The 15239-nt window shown below is 39.7% G+C and overlaps 1 protein-coding gene across 1 annotated transcript in view; it reads left to right on the plus strand.

Moving 5' to 3' along the window:
• Positions 1-14166, plus strand: part of tmc2b (transmembrane channel-like 2b) — a 38055-nt gene extending 23889 nt beyond the window's left edge. The window contains exons 12-20 of the mRNA XM_061906781.1: positions 2457-2636; positions 4755-4913; positions 5009-5137; positions 9570-9637; positions 9757-9996; positions 10076-10201; positions 13008-13086; positions 13176-13305; positions 13405-14166. Coding sequence (XP_061762765.1) covers positions 2457-2636; positions 4755-4913; positions 5009-5137; positions 9570-9637; positions 9757-9996; positions 10076-10201; positions 13008-13086; positions 13176-13305; positions 13405-13628 — 1335 coding nt within the window. The 3' untranslated portion in view covers positions 13629-14166. The remainder of the gene's footprint in view (positions 1-2456; positions 2637-4754; positions 4914-5008; positions 5138-9569; positions 9638-9756; positions 9997-10075; positions 10202-13007; positions 13087-13175; positions 13306-13404) is intronic.
• The last annotated feature ends 1073 nt before the right edge of the window (positions 14167-15239 follow it).

The following is a 15239-nucleotide window of genomic DNA, read 5'->3' on the forward strand; positions in this document are numbered from 1 at the left end:
CTCAGAGACTGGCGTCAAGACACCCGTGGACCAACCCCTCCAACTATCAGGTACTATTTAATCTCATTAAAACACTAGCAACACAATAGAAAGATAAGGGATTTCCCAGAATTATCCTAGTAAATGTGTCTAAAAACATCTGAATCCGTCTCAATGCAATCGCATTTTTTTTTTTTAAACTTTATTTTTTATTTTTTTCTAGTCCTTCGCTATCAATCAATCAATCAATCAATGTTTATTTATATAGCCCCAAATCACAAATGTCTCAAAGGACTGCACAAATCATTACGACTACAACATCCTCGGAAGAACCCACAAAAGGGCAAGGAAAACTCACACCCAGTGGGCAGGGAGAATTCACATCCAGTGGGACGCCAGTGACAATGCTGACTATGAGAAACCTTGGAGAGGACCTCAGATGTGGGCAACCCCCCCCCGCTAGGGGACCGAAAGCAATGGATGTCGAGCGGGTCCAACATGATACTGTGAAAGTTCAATCCATAGTGGCTCCAACAGAGCCGCGAGAGTTCAGTTCAAGCGGATCCAAGACAGCAGCGAGAGTCCCGTCCACAGGAGACCATCTCAAGCGGAGGCGGATCAGCAGCCTAGAGATGTCCCCAACCGATACAGGCGAGCGGTCCATCCTGGGTCCCGACGAGCGGTCCATCCTGGGTCTCGACTCTGGACAGCCAGTACTTCATCCATGGTCATCGGACCGGACCCCCTCCACAAGGGAAGGGGGGACATAGGAGAAAGAAAAGAAGTGGCAGATCAACTGGTCTAAAAAGGAGGTCTATTTAAAGGCTAGAGTATACAAATGAATTTTAAGGTGAGACTTAAATGCTTCTACTGAGGTAGCATCTCGAACTGTTACCGGGAGGGCATTCCAGAGTACTGGAGCCCGAACGGAAAACGCTCTATAGCCCGCAGACTTTTTTTGGGCTCTAGGAATCACTAATAAGCCGGAGTCTTTTGAACGCAGATTTCTTGCCGGGACATATGGTACAATACAATCGGCAAGATAGGCTGGAGCTAGAGCGTGTAGTATTTTATACGTAATTAGTAAAACCTTAAAGTCACATCTTAGGTGCACAGGAAGCCAGTGCAGGTGAGCCAGTACAGGCGTAATATGATCAAACTTTCTTGTTCTTTTCAAAAGTCGAGCAGCCGCATTTTGTACCAACTGTAATCTTTTAATGCTAGACATGGGGAGACCCGAAAATAATACGTTACAGTAATCGAGGCGAGACGTAACAAACGCATGGATAATGATCTCGGCGTCTTTAGTGGACAAAATGGAGCGAATTTTAGCGATATTACGGAGATGAAAGAAGGCCGTTTTAGTAACGCTTTTAATGTGTGACTCGAAGGAGAGAGTTGGTTCGAAGATAATACCCAGATTTTTTACAGTCACCTTGTTTCATTATTTGGTTGTCAAATGTTAAAGTTGTATTATTAAATAGAGGTCGGTGTCTAGCAGGACCGATAATCAGCATTTCAATATCATCATCCACGAATCTTTCATCCTCACTCAAATTAATGGGGAAATTGTCGTTTTCTCGGTCCGAATAGCTCTCGCTGCTGGAGGCTCACATTAAAAACAGATGTGAGGAGCCCTCAGACTTGTGACGTCATTGTCTGCGACTTCCGGTACAGGCACGGCTTTTTTATCAGCACCAAAAGTTGCGAACTTTATCGTGGATGTTCTCTACTAAATCCTTTCGCAAAAATATGGTGATATCGCAAAATGATTAAGTATGACACATAGAATGGACCTGCTATCCTCGTTTAAATAAGAAAATCTCATTTCAGTAGGCCTTTAAGAACAACGTTTCTCAAAGTGCAATTACAAGAAATTTAGGGATTTCAACATCTACGGTCCATAATATCATCAAAAGGTTCAGAGAATCTGGAGAAATCACTCCACGTAAGCGGCATGGCCGGAAACCAACATGGAATGACTGTGACCTACGATCCCTCAGGCGGCACTGTATCACATATCTTCTCTTCGTAGTGCATTCAACTGAATATGGGTTGAAAAGGATTTGCAAATCATTGAATTGGTATTTACATCCAACACAATTTTCCAACTCATATTGAAACAGGGGTTGTACTAAGATCTGTGGCTGCAGAACAATTTCAGTCTTGATAAATAACACTGCGTCTGCTAGATAAATATTTTTGCAATTTCTTCTCACATTATAGTGGGCGTCCTCATAATCATCATATATTCTCAATATTCATGGAGATAAACACGCTAAATGGACTGTGTTCTCTATTTTACTTATTTAAGAGACGCCATCCACAGTGCACAAGCTTAATAAATCATCTTTGTGTGCGTTATCAAGTTTTATTAAACGCAAACTTTTACTAGATCAGGCCAATTGTGTTTTTCAAAGGGGAATTGGGTTGTTTGATTGACATTGGTAATCTCCCTCTATCAAATCATCAATAAGGTGGAGTTTGTCATGTCTCTTCTGGGGCTGGTGTGTCCGCCTCTTTTCGAAACCATTGCCGAGCTAGAAGACTATCATCCTCGTATCGCTCTCAAGTGGCAACTGGGACGCATCTTTGCCCTCTTCCTGGGGAACCTTTACACCTTCCTTTTTGCCCTTTTTGATGAGGTCAATGCAAAGGTAAGACACATTGCAGAAAATAGTAATACTAACAGTTTGGTTTGGCTATGGATTATATCTACGTACATCAGTGACGTGCGGTGAACTAAACACCAGGTGAGGCATGCATACTTTTTTTTTTTTTTTTTTAAACTTAAATTCATATGTGCAGCTGTAGTCATTGTTGATTTAGGATGCACATTAGAGTTAAAGGGAAAAAAAGGGAGTTACTCGCTTTCATAAAAACGTTATCATAATGATATTATGATATGATAAATGGTTCCAAAAAGTATTTAATAAAGTTGTTATTAAATACTTTTTGGTCCCATTTGCTTTTAACGAAATAAATCAAGTATTGTGAGTGTATCTTACCTTTCTGTATTTGTATCTGGAGCGTAAAATAGCTATCCTCCATGAAAACATACTTTGTATGACCACATTCATTTTGTCTTGAAGTCCAGTTTAGAGAAGTATTTCATCTTGGATACAGTACATAATCCTTCATATTGGCAGACACGTTCATTTAATTTCATTCCAAAAAATTTAACAATATTTTTGCATCGGACAAAACCGCCCCGCAAACGCTGGTTTACTCTAATAAAAACGCCATGTTGGTTTTATAAATACTGTTAAAAAAAAAAGAAAAGACAAAATGCTGGCTTCTGCTGGAGAGACCTGTGTCTGCTAGCTTGAACGCCCCCACTTCTCCCAGTGTGGCGAGTCAGAGTACTGCTGAGGCATTGATCTGCAAGTTGACAATATATCGCCCCCTATCTTGAGGCAGAGGTACATGGTGCCTCATGGCCTGCCTTTTCCCCGTGGCAACAAGCATGTGCTCCCTCGCACGCACACGCCTAATACACACTGTGTGTAGCCGTGGAGGCACCGCCTGTGTCTGCCTCACTTCGCGTATGCTGCGTTGTTTTGATCAGGGAACATGGAATTTCCGCGATTTTGACCATGAAAATTATCAAAATATACAGGAACCACACCAAAATCCTGTAGAAAGCATAAACCCAAAGAGAAATATTAAAACTTGTTTTATTTTATTTCTTTGTTTTGGAACATCTCATGGTTAAGCCACCTGGTGGCAGGTGAGGCACTGCCTCACTTGCCTCCCCTGACAGCACGTCACCGACGTACAAAATTGTACAATATATATCAGGTCTGGGCAAATGAAGACCCCGGGGGCCACATGCGGCATGTTGAGCTTTTCAATCTGGCCCGCCAGACATTCCCAAATAATGTTTTTTAGATCTTTAAGCCGGAAACTGTAGCTGCCATTGTGATGTTTTTAATTGACCGTAAGTCTTGAACTATACAAAGTATTTCAATGGTTGGAATCGGAAATTTTGCATCATATACTAGTTACTATGGTAATCTAATGAGTTACTATGGTAATTTAGTTAGTTACTATGGTAATCTAAGTCACAGCAGCTCAGACGAGGCACCAAGCAGTGTGGGTGGTGAACGTTTCCACAGTGTTTCCAGAGCGGCCAGCCTGAAATGCGAGTGTTAGAGACAGACGTGGAAGGAGATTTTTATAACAAAGTTCCAAAGCTTAGTGATATATCAGATGTATCAGATTGTAGGTCTTCACGTAAATTTTTGCTGTGTTTTTGGCATTTTTCTAGCGTTTCGCTTGATTGTAAAATACGTTGATCAAGAGGGAGTGTCAATATTCAGTGTTTTATGGTTCATAGTCAATTTTGTAAATCCCAAATTCTTTATTTTCATTTACATTCTGGGGGTCTCATTCAGTAAAAAAAAAAGTGAAATTCCATTACGTTTTTTAAGGCGGTCTGTCATAACGTTTTTAGCATTCAATCAGACATTATTATGAGGTTTTGTATTACTGTTCTTAAAAATCAGATATACCGGCACCCAGACACATTTTTTTCTTTAAATTTGGCCGAGTCAGGTCGCGACTTGTTCAGGGTGTACGCCGCCTTCCGCCCGAATGCAGCTGAGATAGGCTCCAGCACCCCCCGCGACCCTGAACGGGACAAGCGGTAGAAATTGGATGGATGGATGGACTATTATTATTATATTTTATGCCACAATTGTGCTGCCCTCACATTCTGATTGTTCATGTATGTCCTGTGTTGTGTGTGTGGAATTTCCCTTTTCGTTCTTTAGTTGGAGAGTGAAAAGTCCATCAAGAATGCCACTGAGTGGGCGCTACAAACATACCACACTAACTACAGTGCCCACTTCAACACCACAGATGTGCCTCCACCAGATGTCCATCCAGCGGATGTGATTAGAGGACCCTGCTGGGAGACTGCAGTTGGCATAGTCAGTCATAATAGTTGTAGTCGTAGTTGTGGTATGACTCACATCTACTCACTTGTGTTTAAAAGTTATGTACAGGCTACTATTTTTCTTTGCAGGAATTTGTGAAACTGATTGTGTCGGACATTCAAGTGACCTACTTGACCATCTTGATTGGCGATTTTGTGCGTGCTGTCTTAGTCCGCTTTCTTAACTACTGCTGGTGCTGGGACTTGGAAGCTGGATTTGTAAGTGCTCTTAGTGCCACCTTTAACTGCCAGTTAGTATTCAGTTGTGTGTATTTTCTACACAATCACTTACACTTAAAAATGATATAAAATACACTGTTATGGGTCTGATTTACGAAATGTTTGCGTGTACTAAATCACATGCAAACTTGGAGAATTTTGTCCTTTAAAGGCCTACTGAAATGAGATTTTCTTATTCAAACGGGGATAGCAGGTCCATTCTATGTGTCATACTTGATCATTTTGCAATATTGCCATATTTTTGCTGAAAGGATTTAGTAGAGAACATCGACGATAAAGTTTGCAACTTTGGGTCGCTAATAAAAAAGCTTTGCCTTTACCGGGAGTAGCAGACGATGTGCGCGTGACGTCACAGGTTGTAGGGCTCCTCACATCCTCATTGTTTATAATCAGAGCCTCCAGCAGCAAGAGCCATTCGGACCGAGAAAGCGAAGATTTCCCCATTAATTTGAGCGAGAATGAAAGATTCATGGATGAGGAAAGTTAGAGTGAGGCACTAAAAAAAAAGTGACGGCTCTGGACGGCGGCAGTGGTAGCGTTTCAGATGTAATTAGACACATTTACTAGGATAATTCTGGAAAATCCCTTATCTGCTTATTGTGTTAATAGTATTTTAGTGAGATTTTAAAGTCATACCTGAAAGTCGGATGGCTGCGGTGAACGCCAGTGTTTCTGAGAGAAGCCATGGAGGAGCCAAGATCACAGCTGCTTTTTTGACAGCTGCTGCAGGAGGTCCCATAATCCACTGAAGTCTCCGGTAAGAGCTGACTTAATATCACAATTTTCCCATCCTAAAACTTGCTGGTTGACGTAGAGAAACATGTTCGCTTGACAGCTCTGTGTTAAAGCTTCACAACAAACAAAAACCGGCAGTGTTTCGGTGCTAAAGGCTTTCCACCAACAGCATTCTTATTTATAGTCTCCATTATTAATTGAAAAGATTGCAAAAGATTCAGCAACACAGATGGCCAGAATACTGTGTAATTATGCGATTAAAGCAGACTACTTATTGCTTGGATCGGGCTGGAAAATAATGTCCGCTACAACACGAGGCGTCATAAACACGTGTCATCATTCCGCAACGTTTTCAACAAGAAACTTCACGGGAAATTTAAAATTGTAATTTAGTAAACTAAACCGACCGTATTGGCATGTGTTGCAATGTTAATATTTCATCATTGATATATAAACTATCAGACTGCGTGGTCGGTAGTAGTGGGTTTCAGTAGGCCTTTAAATGAGAAAAATAGAGAGCATAATCAATTTAGCATTTTTAGTTTGTTGGCAGATATGAGCTAACAATCAGAATGCCCACGATAATGGGAGGAGATGCAAATAGGCAAGGCAAGTTTTTTTTATGGAGCACAATTCGTACACAAGTAAATTCAAAATACTTGGCAGAAAATTACAAGAAATTAAAAAATTAAATCCAATCCAATCCACTTTATTTTATAGCACATTTAAACAAAATGTTTTTTTCCAAAGTGCTGCACAACAATATTAAAAACAATATTCAAATATTATTCTTATCTCCACCAATGACTGGATAAAAAGAAACCAAAAAAAAAAAATTAAACCAATATAAGAACGATACAAAAAGAAATATGATTAAAAACTATTTTAAAGGGTTATTGTTCCCAATTACAACAATAAATAGAAATTGAAATTTTAAAAACACAGAGGACCACACGACTCACGTAGTGTTAAAAAACAAAGAATAAAAGTGGGTCTTAAGACGAGACTTAAAACACTGCACAGTGGGAACAGTTTGAACATGGAGGGGCAGAGTGTTCCAGAGCTTACGGCCGATCACAGAGAAGGCCCTGTCTCCCCTGGTTTTAAGTCTGATCTTGGGCACCACGAACTTGAGCTGGCTCTCGGACCTCAGAGCGCGAGCAGGAGTGTAAATTTGGATGAGGTCCGAGATATACTGAGGTGCCAGTCTATGTAAAGATTTACAAGCAAACAGCAAGTTTTTAAATCAATTCTAAAATGAACAGGGAGTCAGTGCAAACTCTGAAGAATTGGGGTTATATGCTATATGATAAGATCATCATAATTCAAATAAATGCATAAAGTGTAGATAAAATACTTTCAGTTGTCATATGCACAATAACATAAAAGTGTTTTCAGCCTGGATTTGCCAATGTTGAGGCCTGTCTCACATCTTTAAGAAGACTATTCCAGATTATTGGAGAATACAACTAAAACACAGCCTCACCATGTTTAGTCCTGACTCTAGGCACCAGTAGTAGACCCCACTATGAGGTTCTCAGAAGCTAAGATGGTTCATATGGTTCTAGCATATCAGATAGGTACTTTGACACAAGACCATAAAAAGACTTGTACACAGGCAGAGCTGTTTTAAAGTCTATTCTCTGAGCATCAGGAAGCAAGTGCAGTGACCTAAGCACTGGACTAATATGGTCATGTTCCAAGCCTATTCTGATGTCTCAAAGCGTGGAGGAGGTTATCCATCAGTTGTCTCACTTCACCTCTGCGCAGGTGTGGGCCTTTCCCTTGAAACGCATCCTCTCTTTGGCAGAAGAGATTTAAATTGTCAATAAAATGCAGTCCTTTGGACTCAGAGACTCTGGACAGCCATGTATTCATCTGAAGCAGACGTTTGAATTTCTTTATCCTCTTATTGCTGTTTGGGAGAGGTCCACTGATGAGTGTTGATATGTCCACTTTATCAACATTCTCAATTAATTTATTTCAGTATTCCCTCAACATTTCAGACTGTTGGTTTCTGAAGTCCACAACAACCATGTGCACAATCAGCTGTTTGATCCTTGGTGTTTAGACAGGACCTCAGGTAGTTATTTTGTGATGTCAGAGACAGTGGCACTTGAATAACTGCATGTAACCATTCTGTTTATGTTTATACTAGATATAGAAATACACTATTATAATCTGTATACAATATTGACTTGCAATACACATTTTCTATGTTTGGAATAGTGTTGTCCCGATACCAATATTTTGGTACCGGTACCAAAATTATTTTGATACTTTTCGGTACCTAAACATATGTTTTTTATTGCAAGGGGGGAGAGTTGGGGCCCCGGAGGCCGGCTGTCGCTATAAAGCACTACTCAGCCATCCACAACCTCAGAGGAATTAGGCAGTGGTGAAGGCGTTGATTTGTGGAGGGGCATGTGCGTGCATGTATGCCCAATTAACTTGGGTGAGATGTTGAAATGTTTTTGTGGGCTGGGGCCGATTTCAAGTTCGTCACCAGGTGTTGTTGAAAAAAAGGAAGGTCAAAAGCGTCCATCTTTGAGGAGTCCTCTGGGGAGTTCTTCAGAACAGCCACTTCCTGATTGCATCAAGACCATTCGAGGGAGTCAAATCGTAGATTAAGATGTTGTTTTTCTTCGAGAAGTCTAAACAATGACTTGCCTTCTTTGTGTGTCCGTGCTTGATCTCTCAAATTTAATTTTGCGATTCAAATCATAAATCGATCAGAAAATGAATTATTAATCTACTTGTTCATTTACTATTAAAATCTGCTTACTTTCTCTTTTACATGTTCTATCTAAACTTCTGTTAAAATGTGATAATCACTTATTATTTTGTTGTTTGATACTTTACATTAGTTGTGGATGATACCACAAATTTGGGTATCAATCCGATACCTAGTAGTTACAGGATCATACATTGGTCATATTCAAAGTCCTCATGTGTCCAGGGACAGGTACTTTTCAGAGGCAGTACAGTACCGAATATGATTCATTAGTATACCGTACAACCCTATTCTGGAATGATCCAGACGCACCATCACAACACTGCAGTTTTTCCCGGAGTGCATCTTCAGCGTGCTAAAAAATAGGGTCTGTTGTTTAGATTGCACTTCAATATAGCCCAGAAAAGGTGGTACATATCATATTTGTGTGCTGAATGCCAACAACATGAGGAAAAACGCTACAAGTTAGAACACTATGCAATAAATGTGGAGGTAAATGAGTGTCTTCCTGGTGACAGCCGGTATACATGTACATCGTTATTCAAATAGGGCGGTCTGCCCCACTTTCGCGTTTGTTATCTAGTGCAAATATTGTATTACTAGTGGCAACACAGCCACTAACAATACATGCAATTGTATAATTTGTGCACACTGTTTCGGACTTGTTTTTCGGATCTTGGTAGATGAGGTCGTATGTTTATATAATTAGTGTAGAGTGAGTACTATTGACGTTTGTGTGAGTACATTGAGTCAGGTTCACCTGATACCTTCCAATGCAGTGTCAGGACAGATGATCCCCAGCACTTAGTGAAACATAGCACTGCTCTCTAAACTTAATTACAGGAAGAGAGAGAAACATAATCAACTTGGAAGCGAACTGTTGTTTTGTTTTTTTTGTGAATGTTTTAATGTTAATTGAATTGTGCGTGTGTGTGTCTTCAGCCTTCATATGGAGAGTTTGACATCAGCGGAAATGTGCTGGGCCTAATCTTCAATCAAGGGATGATATGGTACATTTGGTACTTTGTATACCACAACATCATCAACTATTTTAATATACATTTACATAATATGCATTTTATTGTGCATTTCCTTTGTCGTATGTTGCCATTTTTTTATTTTCTTTCAGGATGGGGGCTTTTTATGCTCCAGGTTTGGTGGGTCTGAACGTTTTGCGCCTCCTGAGTTCGATGTACTATCAGTGCTGGGCTGTGATGGCCTGTAATGTTCCTCATGAGCGAGTCTTCAAGGCCTCGCGCTCCAATAACTTCTACATGGGTCTGCTGCTGCTTGTGCTCTTCCTCAGCCTGCTGCCTGTGGTCTACACGATAATGACCTTGTCCCCATCTTTTGACTGCGGGCCTTTCAGGTCAGTGATGGATGCAGGGAGTAATGGAAAATGGACTAATCCAAAATTCATAACTACACGCATCTTATTTGACCTGCAGTGGCCAAGAGAAGATGTATGATGTCGTCATGGAGACGATAGAACAAGATCTTCCCGCTTTTATTGGGAACATATTCACTCATGCCACCAACCCCGGACTCATTATGCCTGCTGTTCTTCTTATGGTGTAGGTATAAAGGAACTGTACACCAAGCTTATGCAAAGTTAAGAATTTCAATTCAAATAATTAAAACAATTTGAAATGAATTGGCTTCACCCCACAGGCTGTTAAAAATTAATTGGATATACAAGAAGTGTAAATAAACTATATGCAATTGAGATAAATTGCTTATAGCGAGAGTAGCAAGAAGATCAAATTGTCAGTTTAACACATATTTTGGCTTAAAAAACTAAAAAATACTTTACACTTAGGTTAAACACAAAAATCCAAGTATTTAAAATAAAGGAAATCGAGTTTGGATATTTGGATAAAGTAAAGCACTGCGGGAAATTAATCATTTTACGACCATTTCCAATAATTTCAAATAGGTAAAACAGGAAGTAAAATAATCTGTTTTGGAGAATATGCTTTTATTGTTAATGTTCAATTAAAAACAGTCAATATGGCTTTCAAGCAGGAGGATCTACATCTATGGCAAACACAGATTCCCTCTATTTGGATAAAATAAACCACTCTGGAAAATTAGGCATTTTTCCACTATAACATTATTTTAAAGTTATAATCCAAAAAATAAAATGTTATGTTTTATTAAAGATGCTTTTTTTTCTTAACTATCGCTAAAAATATCTTTTTTGCATTAATTAAAATTCATTGTTTACATAACATTTTTATGAAAAACATAAAACAGGATTATACTTTTTGGATGTTTAAAGGGGAACATTATCACCAAACCTATGCGAGCGTCAATATATACCTTGATGTTGCAGAAAAAAGACCATGTATTTTTTTAACTGATTTCCGAACTCTAAATGGGTGAATTTTGGCGAATTAAACGCCTTTCTGTTTATCGGTCTTGTAGCGATGACGTCAGAACGTGACGTCACCTAGGTAATACACCCGCCATTTTCATTTTCACATTACCCTACGCTCTGTTATTTTCCGTTTTTTCGACTATTTTTTGGAACCCTGGAGACATCATGCCTCGTCGGTGTGTTGTCGGAGGGTGTAACAACACTAACAGGGAGGGATTCAAGTTGCACCATTGGCAAGAAATCTGCCGCCAGACCCCCATTGAATGTGCCAGAGTGTCTGCACATTTTACCGGCGATGCTAAGACAGACATGGCACAGAGATGTATGGATAACCTGCAGATGCATTTGCAACGATTAAGTCAACAAAATCACAAAGGTGAGTTTTGTTGATGTTGTTGACTTATGTGCTAATCAGACATATTTGGTCGCAGCATGACTGCCAGCTAATCAATGCTAACATGCTACGCTAATCGATGCTAACATGCTATTTACGCTAGCTGTATTTACATTTGAAACTAGATACCCACATTTAATGTGAAACAAACACTTACCAATCGACTGATTTAAGTTGCTCCATTGTCACAAGATGCGAAAGTCCTGATCGTTTGGTCCGCACATTTTACCGGCGATGCTAATAAGGCAGCCATGCTATGGGCCACTTCATTAGGTACACCCGTGCTATGGCCGAATAGCGTCAATAGCCATTCGCTCAATAGCTTCAGTTTCTTCTTCAACAGTTTCTTCTTCAATTCCGTTTTCACTATCTGCCTCCATACTACGACCATCTGTTTCAATAAATGCGTAATCTGTTGAATCGCTTAAACCGCTGAAATCAGAGTCTGAATCCGAGCTAATGTCGCTATATCTTGCTGTGGTAACCGCCATGTTGTTTGTATTGGCAGCACTGTATGACGTCACAGGGAAATGGACAGTCGCATCGCAAATAGCGAAAATCGAGAACTTTAAAGCTTTTTTTAGGGATATTCCGGGAGGTGTAAAATTTTGAAAAAAACTTCGAAAAATAAAACAAGCCACTGGGAACTGATTTTGTTTGTCTTATGTTAGGGTCAGCTCCCAACACGTTTTTATTTTTCAAATGCATGAAGGAAGCACATACATTTTTTTTTTTTAATTAAGGATTTTTGACTTTGTCAGGGACCTCTATTTCAAGAAAACAAAACCTTTTTTTTTTTTCACTAAATCATAAAATGCTCAGGTTGAACTTATGACCTTGGTGTTGTTAGGGTCGGTTTCGACCCAGTTATAAACATAAGATTATCTAGCAATAATTAGAACCAAAACTGAACACACTGACAGCCAGCTCCTCTCCCAATCATGTGAGCTTTAGGGGATTCTCATTTTACCTTGTTATCCAGTACAAAAACAAACAAAGGCGGGCATGTCCAGACATGTGAGATCAATTCAGTATAACATTATGAAAATGAAAAAATTAATAAAACTAATTTATTTAAGAGAAGTGTTCTCGTACCCCTCAGTAATAGTCAGGTAACACAACATTTTATTTATTTATACGATTGTCTTGAGGTTCATTTTACCATTTTTTAAATTGAAATCGAGGGGTATAGTGACAAAAAAAAAGGCCAATATTAAAACCAATATTGTCATGGATAAGGAAGCCTAGGTAACCAAGAGATGAGAAACCAATTGGATGATAGATAATTGTTTTTAGTGTATTTTACAGCTGATTTAAGACATGGGTCAAAACCGACCCGTTCACATGGTAACAGAAATCTAACACAGGAAGGTTAAATACATCGAAATGATCAATTGGGATTTGAATTCTACTTCCTTCCGTTCAAATTAGAATTGCACTTATACTTCCTGTTTGCAACATCATTTCCTATTCATTGCATTTAATTGGAATTAAGAAGACATTCTAAATTCAGTTCAGAATTTTGCACAAGCCTGTTGTACACACACAACTAATTGATTAAAATATTTCTTGAATTTCATCGTAAACACTTCACTCTCTACAACAGGCTGGCTATCTATTATCTGAATGCCGTATCAAAGGGATACCAGCAAGCAAATACAGACCTCAAAAAGAAGATGCAAATGGCGAGTATCAGCATTGTCTTAGAATGTTTACATTGTTTCTCATCCAGCTGACTCACAAAAAATTTTCCACAATTGGGTCAACCCCCAAGGCTCGAGATGAGGAAAAGAATCGGAGGAACAACAAGGATAGCACGAATCAAGTCATGAAAGACTTGGAAGACCTGCTGCCAGACAAATCTTTGATGCCACCTCCAACTGAGGAGGGGCCACCCCCACCTGGTATACACACACACACACACACACACACACGCACACACACACACACACAGAGTTTTTAAGTACATTCTTTTCCCTAAGCTTTTCTCCCCGTATTTTCAGATGTTGTCATTGAAAAGAGCACCAAGTCCCCAAAAATTAAGCCAGGTGCAGCAGCCAATGGGAAAGGGGTTAATCTTCAAAAAGAGGTTTCATTGGCTGCTTCCAATCCCAGAGGGCCAGTGACCCGGGCCCCTGCACCAAGAGGGAGACCTCCTGGAAATGCCAGGGGGCCTCAACCGGGACCTGGTAGGGGAAGAGGCCGAGGCAGGTCTCCAAGACAATAGGGCTCCAAAGTCCAGTGACAGACCTTCTGGGTTTTAATCTACTTTGGGCTTTGTCTGTGTGGACTTAGTACTGTTTGTCCTCATTCTTACTGGTGTCCATCCACAGTCTAGAGACATGTACAGTATGTTCGTCTGTCTTGTCCATAGGTTTGAATGTGACCATGAATGTTTACGTGTGCCTTTTGGTTAACTGACAGTTCAGAGTGTAAGTGAGCTGGGATTTGTTAGCTGGCATAGCTTGAGAGTCAAGAGTGCTAGCCAGCATGATAAAAGCCCAAACTGACTGCTCATTGTCTAGTGCAGCTCCTAAAGCGACGGAAAGTGACATTTAACAATATACTCTTGCATGGCTGCACCAGTCAGCATACTTTACATTTTAACACAGCAAAATATACAAAAATGTTTAATACTTATAAACCCAGAGATGGACAATGGGTAGAAAATGGATGGATGAATGGATAAATAAGGAAATATTTCATTGATATTAAATGGAATAACTGTCAGAGAACTATGGATGGGTAAAAAATGTTATACTTTTATAGGCACCAACTAAATTCCCTCAGTACTACGGGTATCGATTCATGGAAACTTAATTGGTGCCATATTTTGATACTTTTGTTGCATTTGACGCCAAGTCCGGTCACAGACTCAACCGGCTCAAACACTAGGCAGGCAAACAAGCATTAAACCAGCACACAGAGAGGACTCAGTTGTTCTGCCTCTAGTTAATGAAATACTTTTCAATGCCAACAAATCAAGTAATCTTGGCAGAAACACTTGATTGTATGGTATGTCTCCACTTTTCTAGCTCAATGGTAGTTTGCATTGAGTTTGCCATAGACATTCTACTGATTAGCATTAGCGATTTTACATGGCGATTTCAACACCTCCAAATTTGGTAATGAAAACTACAGCTAAGTTGTACGTTACAATTAAACAGCTGCTGTGTAATAAATACAATAACTACTGTATAAACACTTTAGGGTGCAACAAAAGACTATATTCAAAAGACTACTTCCTTAGCTAGGCAACACACAATAGCCTATACACTACTGCCATCTAACATTTTCGAATTGCAACTGCATGCAAAGTCTACTATATAACACTTGCAAATGAGACTCAGAAGTACAAGAAAGAAAGATATTACTGCTGGACAGCACCTTTATCATTATCAGCTCACGGTTAAATGCTACCAAAAAAATATTTATTATCAAGCAAATGAACATTTATTAACACATGATACCATTGAATTCCGGTATTGATTTCCAGGGACCGAGCATTACTGCTGTATGGGTTCAAATGTGAAAGGGGCTCTTCCCTACTAAGGACCATCATTCTCAGCAGTTGTTTTTTTTTTTTTACATTTCTTTTGTCGGAGTTAATTTTTTTGTGGAAAAATATCTCTGTTATCTGTTAACAAAATAAGAGTCTCAGAAAGCTAGCGTGTACAAGCTAGCAAGCTACGGAGTTTGATGCCAATGTATTTCTTATGAAGTTGTTGCACCTTTCCTGCTTCCGGTGCCTACACCGTAGTCAAGGAGCGCAGGGGAGACACTTCTCCAGGGCCGATGGATTCTGGGGGCAACACCCTTCACTTTACCCGGCAGTGGG

This window comes from Nerophis ophidion, linkage group LG07, assembly GCF_033978795.1.
Source record: "Nerophis ophidion isolate RoL-2023_Sa linkage group LG07, RoL_Noph_v1.0, whole genome shotgun sequence".
Lineage (NCBI taxonomy): Eukaryota > Metazoa > Chordata > Actinopteri > Syngnathiformes > Syngnathidae > Nerophis > Nerophis ophidion.